The sequence below is a fragment of the Aedes aegypti genome, chromosome 3 (assembly GCF_002204515.2).
Source record: "Aedes aegypti strain LVP_AGWG chromosome 3, AaegL5.0 Primary Assembly, whole genome shotgun sequence".
In the NCBI taxonomy this organism is placed as follows: Eukaryota; Metazoa; Arthropoda; class Insecta; order Diptera; family Culicidae; genus Aedes; species Aedes aegypti.
In genome coordinates, this window is record NC_035109.1 from 255,576,882 (window position 1) to 255,593,407 (window position 16,526).

The 16,526-nt window shown below is 39.0% G+C and overlaps 1 protein-coding gene across 2 annotated transcripts; it reads right to left on the reverse strand.

Moving 5' to 3' along the window:
• Nucleotides 1–3,543: 3,543 nt before the first annotated feature.
• Nucleotides 3,544–9,612, reverse strand: LOC5569540 (cAMP-regulated phosphoprotein 19). Of its 2 annotated transcripts, none has more exons than XM_021850969.1 (3): nt 9,459–9,612; nt 4,564–4,668; nt 3,544–4,505 (listed from the first exon to the last, which is right to left on the reverse strand). In XM_021850969.1, the coding sequence occupies exons 2-3, from the start codon at nt 4,627–4,629 to the stop codon at nt 4,200–4,202; spliced, it is 372 nt and encodes a 123-aa protein (XP_021706661.1). In that variant the 5' UTR covers nt 4,630–4,668; nt 9,459–9,612; the 3' UTR covers nt 3,544–4,199. The 2 variants fall into 2 exon arrangements, with proteins under 2 accessions (XP_021706661.1, XP_001652852.1); XM_001652802.2 differs by having other exon boundaries at nt 3,544–4,508.
• Nucleotides 9,613–16,526: the final 6,914 nt, after the last annotated feature.

Consider the following 16,526-nt stretch of genomic DNA (forward strand, 5'->3'; position numbering starts at 1 on the left):
TATTTGAACATGAATAATCGGATGAATTACTAAAATAATTGCTGTAGAGTTTCCTGAAATAATTTATGGATAAATAAATAAAGGAATTTATGAAACAATTTCAAAATGATTGGAAGAATAATTGATAACAACGACGCCGGTCATTGGAGAATGGAATGAATGAAAGACCGAGTGTACCCGAGAAACCAGTGAGTACGATAAGCATATAGGGTAGTCATTTGATTCCTGACAGGTTTATATACGCATATAATGCCAGAAAAAGCGAAATAGCGTGCCATTATAATGCAAAGATATAACTGCCCAAGTAACCATAATGCTCCAGCTGCAATTTATGTACATAAACGGTATATATAAGCTAGCATTACTGTATAAGTAGATACAATTTAAGTTGATTTAAAGTGGGTACCTTGTAACATTAACTCGACATTTGTGGGGCGCTTTACATATATCGTTAATGTGCACAAATTGTGGCACATCTTCCGAACGGTTTTAGTTACTACTTCGTTGGAAAAATGCAAAACCTTTGTGAAAAGCATATATTTTGTTTAAAATTCCTTTAAAGATGCAGTAACAGGTAGTCAGAAGCTAAACTAGGTACCTGGGTGCACCTTGGTAAGTGATGCGATTCATGTAACCTCAATTTAAAAAAGTTATAAATTTACATAAATAAAGATTGAATATAAAATATGTCGGTACCGCGACCATTCAAAGAATTTATAAATACAAAACATGACATGTTTGAAGTGTTTCCATGTTCCGGTATGTGTTACGGCCTTTAAGCAATGGAAGGAATATAAGTGTGGTATTCTTTATTATTAGAGACCGAGTATGTACCTGAGGTTCTTCATGATTATCACGGGGAGAGATTCTGTCAATAGGGAGGATTTGAGAATTGCATATGGATTCAATTGGGTAAGTGATTTTGATTCATGTTTAGTTTTTAATCAGTCTGTGAAGAAAACGTCGACACTTCTTGTGTCGAACTATTCAGAGTTTTGCAATTACAAAAACCTAAGAAAAGGTATGTGTCTTTCAATATATATTATGTAAGTTATGGATAAGAGTATGCCGAAACATGGATTGACGAACCAATTTTTTTTTTTGCATAATTACATAAACGAGAAACGAGCTCACCAGTTGATAATGCATCGTCGACTGGTCTACTACAAATCAATTTTGTCACCAACAAAACTAACCCAAAGAACAAAACCACACGGGAAAAAATTCTGTGGTAAAAATTACTATTTTAGCTGACTACGCCTATTCATGAAACTACCATGGAATTTCAGATCAATTTACTATGTTTATGGCACATCCCAGCACATTACTGGTACATTTGACAGAAATAATTTACAATAATCTATAGTGTCCATTTCCCGGCCATTTTTCTCGTCCCGGGATACGGGACAAAAATCTATGCTTGTCCCGGGAAATCCCGGGATCCCGGGATTTATCAATTTTTCAATAAAACTAGTATTTCGGTTGAAATGGAAGTTCAAATTTAACAATACAATGTTTATTCAATGAAATAATGAAATATGAGATTATCTGTTAGGTTTCTACAAAAATCAAAACTGAGCTTGACTAATTACGGCTTTGCTATAAATTTTTTTCAATTTTTTTATATATACACTTATGAATGGAAGTATAAAAACTTAAGTCATAATATTAAAGCAATTTGCTTCAAACATTTGAAAAGCCATAACTTTAGAACAAAAGAAACGATCAAAGATCATTGTAGGTATTGTTGATCATGCTAAAAGATAATTACTGAAAATTACTGACTGAAGTTTACTGCTGTGAATCGCAAGTCAGTGGCATCTGCATTTTGGTCAAAATTGAGTTGACATCAGCTCTCATTATATCATATCTTCTAATGATCTTTCAGCTGCACTAACGAGAAATCACTTTTTGTTCAGTAAAATTAAGAAAAAAAAACATGTCGAATTGACCCATAATGAAAAGTAAACGCATGTCAGTCCCACTGAAAATTTTCGCATCGTGTAACACAAAAATGAATCGAAAGATGACCAAACTTTATATTTTTCTTGGAAAGGTAACACAGTGAAAAGCAAATTCATTAGAATCGAAACATGTTCCAATCTCCTGGATTTTTCTGAATATTTGTATGAAAAAAAGTCAATTTTCTCAATGACAACTTTTTACAGATGGTACCGACTTGCGATTTGCAGCAGTTGAGGGGCCCAGATAGCCGTAGCGGTAAACGCGCAGCTATTCAGCAAGACCAAGCTGAGGGTTGTGGGTTCGAATCCCACCGGTCGAGGATCTTTTCGGGTTGGAAATTTTCTCGACTTCCCAGGTCATAAAGTATCATCGTACCTGCCACACGATATACGCATGCAAAAATGGTCATTGGCACAGTAAGCTCTCAGTTAATAACTGTGTAAGTGCTCATAAGAAAACTAAGCTGAGAAGCAGGCCCTGTCCCAGTGGGGACGTAACGCCAGAAAGAAGAAGAGGTGTACTTGCAAATTTGTTATCTCAGCATAGCCTTATAAATATATGCGTTTCTTACTTGGTAAATTAGAATTATTAATTTATTCTCTTTTTCATTATGCTTTATCAAATAAGGTTGATTGTGAGGAAAAATATCATTGTTTTTCATTGAAATTTAGTGGTTTTCATCAAATTCTACGTACATTTCGGGAATCCAGGGATTCCCGGGATATCAGAAATAAAATCCCGGGAAACGGGAAATCCCGAAATTTGTCGAATCCCGGGATTTTTTGTCCCGGGATGGACACTCTACAACAATCTGATTTCGACTACAGGCATTGTAAAATCAAGCGCGTTTCTGGTCTGCTGAAAATTGCCGGTGCGAGCGCTAAGTAGTAATGGTAGTTTTTACCGCAGATTTTTTTTTGCGTGCACTAACGAAACGCTAAATTCGACTCGTTTTCTCGAGGCAGTCCCTGTAAATGATCATGGAGAAAATCCTCTAAACAACCATTGAAATGCGGAAGAATTTCTGATGGCAGAATCTTTAGAGAAATTTCTGAAATTACTCAAGAAGAAATCTCTTTTAACGATTCCGACGCTTTTCTTAAAGAAATCTGCCACCTGAAATTTCCCCAAAAAATTGTACAGAAATTCAACCTTTAATACTTACAAAATTTCCTTCAAGAATAAATCTCATACAGAAATTTATTCAAGCATTCCTTTGAGGATTCCTCCACGAATATCTCTCTATATAATTTAGCTAGGTAAGCGTTCTTTGTAGAATTCCTTCGAGGTTTTTCCAGATATTCCACTAGACTCCTCTAGTAATTCCTCTAAAAGAAATTGTAGGGATTCCATCTGAAGTTTTTCTGAAAGTTCTTTCAATCCTTTTTTAAGTGTTTCTCCATGGACTCTATTTAGTTTGTATTCAGAAAGATGCAATGGTCCATTCCTTAATTGGTTCATTTTGTCGCGTTTTACCTCAAAAAAGTGGTCTATCTTATTGTTCAGTTGAAATCATTGACATTAATTTAACAATCCTACCCTCCATGGCTGTGATATCTCATAACGATCAAAAATGTGTTTTCCCAGCATTTAAATTAAAATGGATAATTATTCACATATACAGTATGGAACACTGAAACACACTCTCCGCTTACACAGAAGAACAAGTTTCGTTCCGTGGGATGACACTTCTCTATTCTTCCCTTGTGGCCTCTGAAGCCCACCGGGGAATTGGCGTACGATAGTGAATGAACCTTCTGTGTGAATCCCCTAGTGGTGCGTGCAGTGTGAATTGTAACGTGTGCACTTCAACTGAAAAGCTAGAATTCCTTTTCTCTCCGAGATTTTTCATACCAAATTATTTTCTTTATTAATATATAGTACTTTCCTACAATATTTGTTTGCTTGCTGAACTAAAGTATTAAATTACGAAATTTATTTTTTTTTAAACTGATAACGATGATGCAATGCACATTTTTGAATAATTGAAATATGTATCTAATTGTATGATTTGATTCTAGTAATCGGAAGTGCGGAAGGGATCGACTGACAAATAGTCACATGTCGGAAAGGAGGGGTGAAGGATAAGCATGTCCGGATAACTGGAATTCGTGTAAGGGAACCAACATAGTACAATGAGAATTAAAACATATTTTGTCCAAATTGATCGGGGATGGAAAAGGGCGGCTATCATAAATGTTTATATGAAACAGGCAAGTACATAAAAAGCTTACTTAACTTTGAAACTTGTTGCAGGTTTGGATGATCGAGGTTTTTCTCACTGGGACCGTTTCTGGAGTCGGAATGGCCTCGCCGGTGGGAACCTTATTGGCAAACACCTGTTTCACACCACCACCTTTCTGTTTGGCCATTTGGTAATCGCCTGAATCGAAGTACTTTTGCCCCTTCTGGAGACGCTTCTGTAAGAACGCTGAATGGCCGCCAAGGCCACGAGCACCCAGGCCTGCATTTGGGCCATACTTGGCCTTCATTTTAGCTTCCTCTTGCTTCTCCAATTCACTAACCGACTGTTGTTGCTCCTGCTGTAAATGAGATACCCTGATATTGATTCTTTTTTGTATGCTTTTTTGTACTTACTTCTTCCGATTGATCGACGGTAGTTTGCTCAGTGGTGGTTGGTTCTGTGCTTTCTTCGGAACTCATGATGGCTGCGTAAAACGTTGTCTTTTCTGGGAATATATTCTGAAAATAAATATCAGTTTGTTCATAAACAGATGTTTTTTTCTGGTTTGATTGGTGCATTTTTTTTCAAATTGATGTATCAATTTAGGGTCAATAATACAGTGAAACCTCCATGAGTCGATATTGAAGGGACCATCGACTCATGGAAATATCGAGTCATGGAACAGCAATTCTTTGGAAAGCTGCTTCTAGGGACCATCATAGTAACCATGAAATTATGTTTTTAGTATGGTTCCATGAGTCGATATCGAGTCATGGAACATCGACTCATGGAGGTATCACTGTAGGACTACATCGATGCCGACAATTTTGTCAGATTTTTTTTTTTTATTGAATTATGGAAATATCGAGTCATGTAACAGAAACTCCTTGGAAAGCTGTTTAAAGAGACCATCATAGTAACCATGAAATTTGATTTCTAGTAGGGAACATCGAGGTAGCCATGAAAACTAACTTTTACTATGGCTCTCTAACTCGATATCGAGATACGAAATATCGAGTGAGGGTTCAGTGTGTTATTCCAGATAACTAATTTCGAGAAAATCAGTTCTTAGCTGATCACTGTCAGCCTACGTAATTGATTTGGGATAAAACAACATTGACCAGATGATAAAATAACCTCAAAAATAAAAATTCACACTCTGAGGCGAAATTGATTACCATATAAGGGGCCCAGATAGCCGTAGCGGTAAACGCGCAGCTATTCAGCATGACCAAGCTGAGGGTCGTGGGTTCGAATCCCACCGGTCGAGGATCTTTTCGGGTTGGAAATTTTCTCGACTTCCCAGGGCATAGAGTATCTTCGTACCTGCCACACGATATACACATGCAAAAATGGTCATTGGCATAGTAAGCTCTCAGTGAATAACTGTGGAAGTGCTCATAAGAACACTAAGCTGAGAAGCAGGCTCTGTCCCAGTGGGGACGTAACGCCAGAAAGAAGAAGAAGATAAGAAATCAAACACAGACAAAATTATATGTAAGAGTAAAGATTTATCTTATCCACTAAATTTGAGTCCCTAGAAAAAGTTGCCAAAACTTATGCAACTTATAAATTGCGCCCTTTATTTACTGAAATAAAGTACGAAAATCCGTATAATACACATTTAAGTAAGCTTTCCTCGTTTCCTTTAAAATAAGCACATTTTTTAGACGATACACGGTTTTATGCTAAAAAACAAAGATTCTGAGTCTGTATATTTTTAGTGACGAGTAAAAACGGGTTCTGGGTCATTCAGCATAACACAGTTTGACATAAACAAATTCCATCTAGAAAGAAGGGATATAATTCTAGTTATGTCAAATGATCATTATGCCGAACGGTGTTATGCCAAATAACCTTATGCAACATGGCTTCATGTCAAATAAGCTGCTCCCGTTGAAAAGATAATTTTAAAGTTATGGATTACGGTACCAACTTGTTTGAATTACATCAAACATTTCAGATCGAGGTGATTTCATACATATAAAAATATTCAGACTACCCATTACGTGCTGTTCAAGTTGCACTCCACACACAAGAGCAAATATTTCAGCCTGAAAAACGGTGCAGTGTCTACCAAGTGAGTGAAATTGATTCAGCCTTAGCTTACGAGAATATACAGCAGCACCAGCTCTAGCTTCAAGGAGGGAGGCATCCGTGTGACACTCTATATTGTTTGATATACTTCTTTCCAGATAGCCAGACGTCCAGTCTTCCCGTGAAGGGAATTGTGTGGTAAATGTCCTGTAAGGAAGTGACAAGCAATTGTGAGATCACTTGGAGCAAGGACAATTTTGTCCCATTTCACCAAAAGTGGAAACAACGAAGTGTGTTTTGATCTACGACTCATTGGATTTTTCTTCAGTAGATCCAACGGTAAGAGCAAGAAAGTGCTTCTTGTTTAAAATATATGTGTAGTGGCACATAGTGAATACGCACCAGGCATCGCCATCAAGCACATCCTTTGGAGATGGTCCAATTTGGATTGGATTGTTCTCACTTCGCACTTTTGCCTCCACAAAAGACATCCATATGTCAATATTGGTCGAACAACTGTTGTGTAAATCAATTTGATATACATGGATTTAAGGCTCCAAGTTTTACCAAAGATTCGCCGGCATTGTCCGAAGCCCATGCAAGCTTTTTTGACTCTGAAATCAATGTGAGTTGTCCATGAAAGTTTAAAATCTAGAATGACTCCGACATACTTTACTTGATCAGTCACATTAATCTTCTTCTTCTTCTTGGCATTTACGTTCTCACTGGGACAGAGCATGCTTCTCAGCTTAGTGTTCTTATGAGCACTTTCACCGTTATCAACTGAGAGCTTTCTTGGCCAAAGTTGCCATTTTTTGCATTAGTATATCGTGTGGCAGACTGGCAGGTACGATGATACTTTATGCCCAGGGAAGTATAAGTTGGAAAACCGCAATTGGGTCCTAAAATTTTTAATGAAATCTTGTTTTTATTTAATAACACGAAAAAGCATGTTACTGTAACTACTTTAGCAATTTTTCCCGCTCAAATAATGACTATATCATGTTTAAACTTTAATTTAAAAATTTGGTTCATAAATGAACTTTGACACTTTTGATCATGTTTGACGTTCGCTTAGTCGACAAAAATACCACAGGGATTTTAGTTCGACCACTGGGGTTGTTCCTATCTGACATTTCGTAAGGGACACGGAAAACAAAATACACCCAAAATTTGAGTTGGATGTGACAAAATCTAAAAAAATTTTTTTTGGGCTTAAACCAACGGAAAACATTAGAAAATTGAGTAAACATGTGTTTTTGGCTTAAACTTAAGCGTTTGGCACTAAAATTGGGACAGGGCTTTAGGACCCTATTGTTGAGTTGCTTCAATAGCATATCTGCTACGAGATTGCAATCCGCTAACACTCAATTTTCAAATCGCAGCTTGCCGCAATGCCGAGAAGAGATATCGGTTTCCGAGCATTCGAATGCTTTCTCGATATCGTATACAACTTTGTGTAAGAGTCACTGTGGACTTTCTAGATTGGGAAGCATGTTGATTCGCATGAAGAGGCATGTTTTCCAAATAAACATCATGGATGTGATGATCGATAATGCGTTCCAGACATTTCAGAAGAAAAGAGGTTAGATTGATTGGTCTAAAACTTTTCGCTTCTTCATACGACGCACGCCCTCCTTTCGGGATGAACTTTAGAGTAATATCACGCCAGGATCTGGGAATATACCCGGAGGCAAAACTCCTTACAAGCACCTTTTTCAAAACATGTTTGATGAACTCTCCCTTCTGGAGCAGAACAGGATAAATCCCATCTGCTCCTGGAAATTTGAAAAGAGCGAAATTATTAAGTGCCCATTGAATCGATTCAGTAGGTAGTTACGAACTGATAGCCGAAGCCAGAGACTCATAACTACATGAAAAGACATTTGATTCATTCGTAGATGCTATGTCCACACATCCGGGGAAGTGTGTATTGGATAAACATTCTAAGACTTCTTCATTAGAAGAAGTAAAGTCACCATTAGGTAAGCGAATTTCGTTCACTTAGAAATCCTTAGATTTTGCAAGGATTTTTTTCAGCCGACAGACTTTACTTAAACTGGAAACATTTGTACAAAGGTTTTCCAGCCGGATGGTTCAGCAGAACGAAGAGCCTATGGTTGTTTGTCAAAAAAAAAATCTAGGACGAAGTTTTAGGATTTTTTTAGTAAGAACTTTAGAAATATTTGGTAGGTCTGGTAGAGTAACTACTGGAGAAATCGGTGGAAGAATAAGTGTAAAAAAAATTGTGGATGAAACCCTGGAATAATATCTGGGAAAATCTTGAGAGTAATTCTTGTAAAAATTGAAATTCATTGAAATATCTTTGTGGAAATTTTTGGACGAATTCCTAGAAGAGTTTTTGGGAACGGTCTCCTAGGGAATTCTAGAGAGATGCTTGGAGGAGCTCCTGAACGTATTTAGTAGAGACCTCTTGAAATATTACCAGAAGAATTCCTGAAGCGCTTTTCCTCTATGGATTTGAAAAGGAATTCCTGGAGAATATGCGCTTAAGATTCTATGTAGGTTTCTCTGGCCTCTAGATTTATGTATCAGAATTCACTTCAAGTGGAAAGAGGAAAGTAGAGACTTTAGTGACCGTTTTGGTTAAAAAGAGACTTAGAGACCTTCCATTAAAAATAGACCAACATAAAAATAAGAGACCAAGACTTAGTCTCTAAAAAGAGAGCTGTAACCGTAAATTCTGTATTATATTAAATCATGAAATTAAGTAAGTTTGCAACAATCGAAAAGATAATGTACCTAATCATCAAATTGAAATCCTAAGCTTGAAATTGTTAATAGCCTTGGTATGTTCTAACTTGAAGTAGCTTGAACAATCAACGAGTCAGATAAATATGAGAAAAAAAGTCGCGGATCGCACAATATTAGGCCGCTTGTCTTGACAATGTCAGGACAATATCGACTAAGGAAGAGTTCACTGTATTGTGCAGATTTCCCTTCATATGCATTGCGGAAAGCATTATTAACCAGGAAATTGATAAATGACGCATTCTAATGAACCGATCAAGTTAGAGTACAAAATTAACTTTTAAATATTAGCAGTACAGAAAAATTCACCCTCTGTAGCAGCCATCAATAGCCTTGAAAGCATTTTGTGGTCGCAAATTTATCGCATAATGCGACGGAGGCTTGTTTTGTTTGCTTCCGACATTGTTTGGAGGATTCACTCCCCGTGATGCTGGCAATGAATATCACTAAATTTACAGTAATTTTTCTTTTACTTATATTGTAGCGATTGAATATTCACCTGCAATTGAAAGGATGAATAATATTCCAGTATATTTCACTGCACAAAATACGTTTCTAACAGCAAAGTGCAAAACTTCTGTTTTTCGTTCCAAATCGCGTTCGTTTTTTCAAGCTTGACGCAAATCGAACAAACGTCAAACGGAACGAACTGCAGAATCCTTATATCGATTCGGAAGGGGTGTCAGTCAAGCGCATAAGGGAACGTTCAAATATTTCGTAACGCAACAGGGGGTGTTACATAGTGTTACGGTCCATACAAAAAATTAAAATTTTCCATACAAAAGCTGTTACGTGGGGGAGGGAGGGGGTCTAAAATTAGAAAATTTTGTGTTACGTAATATTTGAATGAACCCTAAGTCGACATCCAGGTCAACACACGCAGAAAAAATCACATTTAATTTTCATCCGCAGTTGCCCGGATAGAAAAGGGTTTGTTCACAAATTTCATAACGCTAAAAATTGCCATTTACAGTTGTTGTTTTGCTCTCGTCGCATTCAGACGCAGCAGCAGCCGGTACACGGAGTGCTGATGAATAGCACACGGTAGTTTGTTTTTGCATTTTATCAAACGGCTTTGTATTCAAGTTCGTATCGCTCGTTATTTTTGTGCGGTATTTCAACACCAATCGATTATCGTAATGATTGAAAACACGGTGAAATTTCGTTTTCCTACGTCGGCACCACGTCCAACGTGGATCGAAATTTCTTTGTTCGTAAAGCAGTTAAATGCCGATGTAATGGACATGGAAACCGTGTATAAGATGGGGGAGGACAGGAGTCTGTGCATTAAATTCAGAACTACTGCCGCAATGGAGGATGCACTGCAGTCTAACCTGGAATCAGCCAAATTCAGCTATTCCAATGGAAAAACGGTAGACGTTCTTATGTCTCCGGCAGGAACCAACGTTCGTTAGAGCAGCCGTAACGGTGCGCGACTAAACTAAATTACATAGCGCAGTATCATTACGCTGATCCGTACCGGGCGCTGCTAACCGGGGTAGCAAAATGACAGCGCTCCCTTCGGAAAGCATCGGGTGAGCAAATTTAGCAGCGCGATAGTTGCGCTGCTATTCGATTTGAATTCAAGCATATGGTGTGGGATATGAAATTCTGGTTGGAGTTTTGGAAATCTGATGCGCATGAAGTAGAAATTTCAAAATTTTGGGAATTCGGGTAAACCTTCAAGATTTTGATAAGAATACTAGGAATCTGATGCAATTATTGGAAATCCGATAGAAGTTTATGAAATATTCGAAAATCCTCGTGAGAATTTATCGATTTCGGAGAATTATGGGATTTTGGGATTCCGACTGGAATCCACGGGATTTCGCCTGGAATCCTCGGGATTTCGACTGAAAGCCTTGGGATTCCGACTGGAATCCTTGGGATTCCGACTGGAATCCTTGGGATTCCGACTGGAATCCTTCACTCAAGAAAACAGCTCCCTTAAATAAAGGTGCATTTGCACATACATTGGTCGAATTTTCATTCTCATTAATTGTATGTGTACCTCATGTTCATTATGCTAGTAATAAATACCATGTATTTGAGTAACATCTATATCATTTGAAGAACATTCGAAGTATGTGCAAAGTTCATACCCTTCTCGAATACATGGAGTAAACAAACATGGCCTCTGAAAAATGTTTCCGCGATTGTAATCTTCTCGGTGTACTCTAATAGCTGTATTTCGGTGATATCTTGATTGAATACACAGGTATTTATAAAAGAAAAAAAACTATTCTAGAGGTTTTATAACACTTATTTACATTTGTGCAGATGCGGGAATCATGAAGCAGAGATTTCCTGAATAGCATCGGGACCAAATGTTGCAAGCCATAAATTAAATCGAAGATAAGTTCCACCAAGAATGTTAATATGCGGATGTAATTTCCGCGTGATAAATAATCTTTTAATAATTAGTTTATTTTAATAAATGTTTATTTCGTATGCTCATTATAACTGTTCATTATTTATTGTTTCTTGGATCTTATTTCATTGGAATCATGTGTGTGTGTGATTCCGGTGAAATATTCCTGATCCTAGGAATGAAAAGTGGAAATTCTTGCATTTAATACTAAGAAAAAAAGTCGATATAGGTGACCAATAAATTCCATTTGAGCCAGCTATGAAAAGTATGTGTTTCGATTATGGAGTAAATATGAAGTAATCATGATTTCAATGAAGATGAAGATTGGTGATGATTTATTGGTTTCGCACATACTATGTATGTGCAAACCCCCATTGCAAAAATCCATATGGGTTGGCACATGAATCAAATGAGAAGTTTATCTTGAGTGTTGGGATTCCGACTGGAATCCTTGGGATTCCGACTGGAATCCTTGGGATTCCGACTGGAATCCTTGGGATTCCGACTGGAATCCTTGGGATTCCGACTGGAATCCTTGGGATTCCGACTGGAATCCTTGGGACTCCGACTGGAATTGGAAAGAGATTTTGATAAGAATACCGATTGGAATCCTTGGGATTCCGACTGGAATTCTTGGGATTCCGACTAGAATCCTTGGAATTCCGACTGGAATCCTTAGAATTCCGACTGGAATCCTCAGGATTCTGACTGGAATTGGAAAGAGATTTTGATAAGAATACCGACTGGAATCCTCCGAATTCCGACTGGAATCCATGGGATTCCGACTGGAATCCTTGGAAGTGCGACTGGAATCTTCGGGATTCCGGCTGGAATCCTTGGGATATCGTCTGGAATCCTCGGGATTTCAGCTGGAATCTTGGGGATTTCGGCTGGAATCCTCGGGATTCAGACTAGAGTCCTCGGGATTCCAGTCGGAATCCCAAGGATTCCAGTTGGAATCCCAAGGAATCCAGTCGGAATCCCAAGGATTCCAGACGATATCCCAAGGATTCCAGCCGGAATCCCGAAGATTCCAGTCGCACTTCCAAGGATTCCAGTCGGAATCCCATGGATTCCAGTCGGAATTCGGAGGATTCCAGTCGGTATTCTTATCAAAATCTCTTTCCAATTCCAGTCAGAATCCCGAGGATTCCAGTCGGAATTCTAAGGATTCCAGTCGGAATTCCAAGGATTCTAGTCGGAATCCCAAGAATTCCAGTAGGAATCCCAAGGATTCCAATCGGTATTCTTATCAAAATCTCTTTCCAATTCCAGTCAGAATCCCAAGGATTCCAGTTGGAATCCCAAGGATTCCAGTCGAAATCCCAAGGATTCCAGTCGGAATCCCAAGGATTCCAGTCGGAATCCCAAGGATTCCAGTCGGAATCCCAAGGATTCCAGTCGGAATCCCAAGGATTCCAGTCGGAATCCCAAGGATTCCAGTCGGAATCCCAAGGATTCCAGTCGGAATCCCAAGGATTCCACTCGGAATCCCAAGGATTCCACTCGGAATCCCAAGGATTCCAGTCGGAATCCCAAGGATTCCACTCGGATTCATAAACAATCTCAAAAATTTCCGATGGAATTCTAATAATTCCGCACCAGAATATAATAGATATGCCAGCAGAGTTACAAAAATTCCCAACCTGAATTGATCACCATTATTTTCACAACTCATATGTTAACCCAAAAAGCAACGACCGGTACGGAAACGAGTTACTAAGAGCATCTTTAACGGGGGCGACTATTCGGGTGATTAAAATGATCACCCCCAGAGTTGTCATTTTAGTTTAGTCACTCATTCTCACACCGGTGGCTACCATATTTAGTAACTCGTTTCCGTACCGGTCGTTGCTTTTTGGGTTAACATATGAGTTGTGAAAATAATGGTGATCAATTCAGGTTGGGAATTTTTGTAACTCTGCTGGCATATCTATTATATTCTGGTGCGGAATTATTAGAATTCCATCGGAAATTTTTGAGATTGTTTATGAATCCGAGTGGAATCCTTGGGATTCCGACTGGAATCCTTGGGATTCCGAGTGGAATCCTTGGGATTCCGACTGGAATCCTTGGGATTCCGACTGGAATCCTTGGGATTCCGACTGGAATCCTTGGGATTCCGACTGGAATCCTTGGGATTCCGACTGGAATCCTTGGGATTCCGACTGGAATCCTTGGGATTTCGACTGGAATCCTTGGGATTCCAACTGGAATCCTTGGGATTCTGACTGGAATTGGAAAGAGATTTTGATAAGAATACCGATTGGAATCCTTGGGATTCCTACTGGAATTCTTGGGATTCCGACTAGAATCCTTGGAATTCCGACTGGAATCCTTAGAATTCCGACTGGAATCCTCGGGATTCTGACTGGAATTGGAAAGAGATTTTGATAAGAATACCGACTGGAATCCTCCGAATTCCGACTGGAATCCATGGGATTCCGACTGGAATCCTTGGAAGTGCGACTGGAATCTTCGGGATTCCGGCTGGAATCCTTGGGATATCGTCTGGAATCCTTGGGATTCCGACTGGATTCCTTGGGATTCCAACTGGAATCCTTGGGATTCCGACTGGAATCCCGAGGACTCTAGTCTGAATCCCGAGGATTCCAGCCGAAATCCCCAAGATTCCAGCTGAAATCCCGAGGATTCCAGACGATATCCCAAGGATTCCAGCCGGAATCCCGAAGATTCCAGTCGCACTTCCAAGGATTCCAGTCGGAATCCCATGGATTCCAGTCGGAATTCGGAGGATTCCAGTCGGTATTCTTATCAAAATCTCTTTCCAATTCCAGTCAGAATCCTGAGGATTCCAGTCGGAATTCTAAGGATTCCAGTCGGAATTCCAAGGATTCTAGTCGGAATCCCAAGAATTCCAGTCGGAATCCCAAGGATTCCAATCGGTATTCTTATCAAAATCTCTTTCCAATTCCAGTCGGAGTCCCAAGGATTCCAGTCGGAATCCCAAGGATTCCAGTCGGAATCCCAAGGATTCCAGTCGGAATCCCAAGGATTCCAGTCGGAATCCCAAGGATTCCAGTCGGAATCCCAAGGATTCCAGTCGGAATCCCAAGGATTCCAGTCGGAATCCCAAGGATTCCAGTCGGAATCCCAACACTCAAGATAAACTTCTCATTTGATTCATGTGCCAACCCATATGGATTTTTGCAATGGGGGTTTGCACATACATAGTATGTGCGAAACCAATAAATCATCACCAATCTTCATCTTCATTGAAATCATGATTACTTCATATTTACTCCATAATCGAAACACATACTTTTCATAGCTGGCTCAAATGGAATTTATTGGTCACCTATATCGACTTTTTTTCTTAGTATTAAATGCAAGAATTTCCACTTTTCATTCCTAGGATCAGGAATATTTCACCGGAATCACACACACACATGATTCCAATGAAATAAGATCCAAGAAACAATAAATAATGAACAGTTATAATGAGCATACGAAATAAACATTTATTAAAATAAACTAATTATTAAAAGATTATTTATCACGCGGAAATTACATCCGCATATTAACATTCTTGGTGGAACTTATCTTCGATTTAATTTATGGCTTGCAACATTTGGTCCCGATGCTATTCAGGAAATCTCTGCTTCATGATTCCCGCATCTGCACAAATGTAAATAAGTGTTATAAAACCTCTAGAATAGTTTTTTTTCTTTTATAAATACCTGTGTATTCAATCAAGATATCACCGAAATACAGCTATTAGAGTACACCGAGAAGATTACAATCGCGGAAACATTTTTCAGAGGCCATGTTTGTTTACTCCATGTATTCGAGAAGGGTATGAACTTTGCACATACTTCGAATGTTCTTCAAATGATATAGATGTTACTCAAATACATGGTATTTATTACTAGCATAATGAACATGAGGTACACATACAATTAATGAGAATGAAAATTCGACCAATGTATGTGCAAATGCACCTTTATTTAAGGGAGCTGTTTTCTTGAGTGAAGGATTCCAGTCGGAATCCCAAGGATTCCAGTCGGAATCCCAAGGATTCCAGTCGGAATCCCAAGGCTTTCAGTCGAAATCCCGAGGATTCCAGGCGAAATCCCGTGGATTCCAGTCGGAATCCCAAAATCCCATAATTCTCCGAAATCGATAAATTCTCACGAGGATTTTCGAATATTTCATAAACTTCTATCGGATTTCCAATAATTGCATCAGATTCCTAGTATTCTTATCAAAATCTTGAAGGTTTACCCGAATTCCCAAAATTTTGAAATTTCTACTTCATGCGCATCAGATTTCCAAAACTCCAACCAGAATTTCATATCCCACACCATATGCTTGAATTCAAATCGAATAGCAGCGCAACTATCGCGCTGCTAAATTTGCTCACCCGATGCTTTCCGAAGGGAGCGCTGTCATTTTGCTACCCCGGTTAGCAGCGCCCGGTACGGATCAGCGTAATGATACTGCGCTATGTAATTTAGTTTAGTCGCGCACCGTTACGGCTGCTCTAAATATGGTAGCCACCGGTGTGAGAATGAGTGACTAAACTAAAATGACAACTCTGGGGGTGATCATTTTAATCACCCGAATAGTCGCCCCCGTTAAAGATGCTCTTACGTGCGGATTTTTGATATCCCTCCAGAGATTTCTGACGAGGATGTGGCGTTGGTATTAGGAGTATATGGAAAAATTGAAATAGTGATTCGAGAGAAGTTCCCACCGAACCTAGGCCTCGACCATATGTTCAATGGTGTACGAGGCGTGTACATGGAAGTTGACAAAGACATCCCCCGACGGTGGACGTTCTTCAATGGAGAGGGAAGGTGTTCTATGAGGAGCTGAAAAATAAATGTTTTCTGTGCCAACAGGAGGGTCACCGTAGAAATTCCTGTCCACAAAATGCGGCACGGAAGCAACATACGAAAGAAAGACAAGGTAATAAATCAGTTAATACTTATGCTGCTGCCGTTATTCAGGGCAGTCCCGTATTAGCTGAACCGGAAATCATAGAAGTTTTGGAGGAAGAAGTAGTTGAAGAGGTGCAGTTGGAACCTGCTTCAACGGAGATTACACACATCGAAGATCAAGGAGCATCGATAGAAACGGAACCGGTTGTTTATAGAAACAAATATGAAAAGAATTTGGCAGAAAATTGGGCGAAGCACGAAGCAGAAAAGCGAAGACGTCAAGAAGAATACC

Excerpts from the sequence above, each read along its gene's own strand:
- LOC5569540 (XM_001652802.2), bottom strand. The coding sequence starts at position 4,629 with ATGAGTTCCGAAGAAAGCACAGAACCAACCACCACTGAGCAAACTACC. Across the intron at positions 4,509-4,563 it reads CCGTCGATCAATCGGAAGAA|CAGGAGCAACAACAGTCGGT; the intron begins GTAAGTACAAAA and ends TCTCATTTACAG.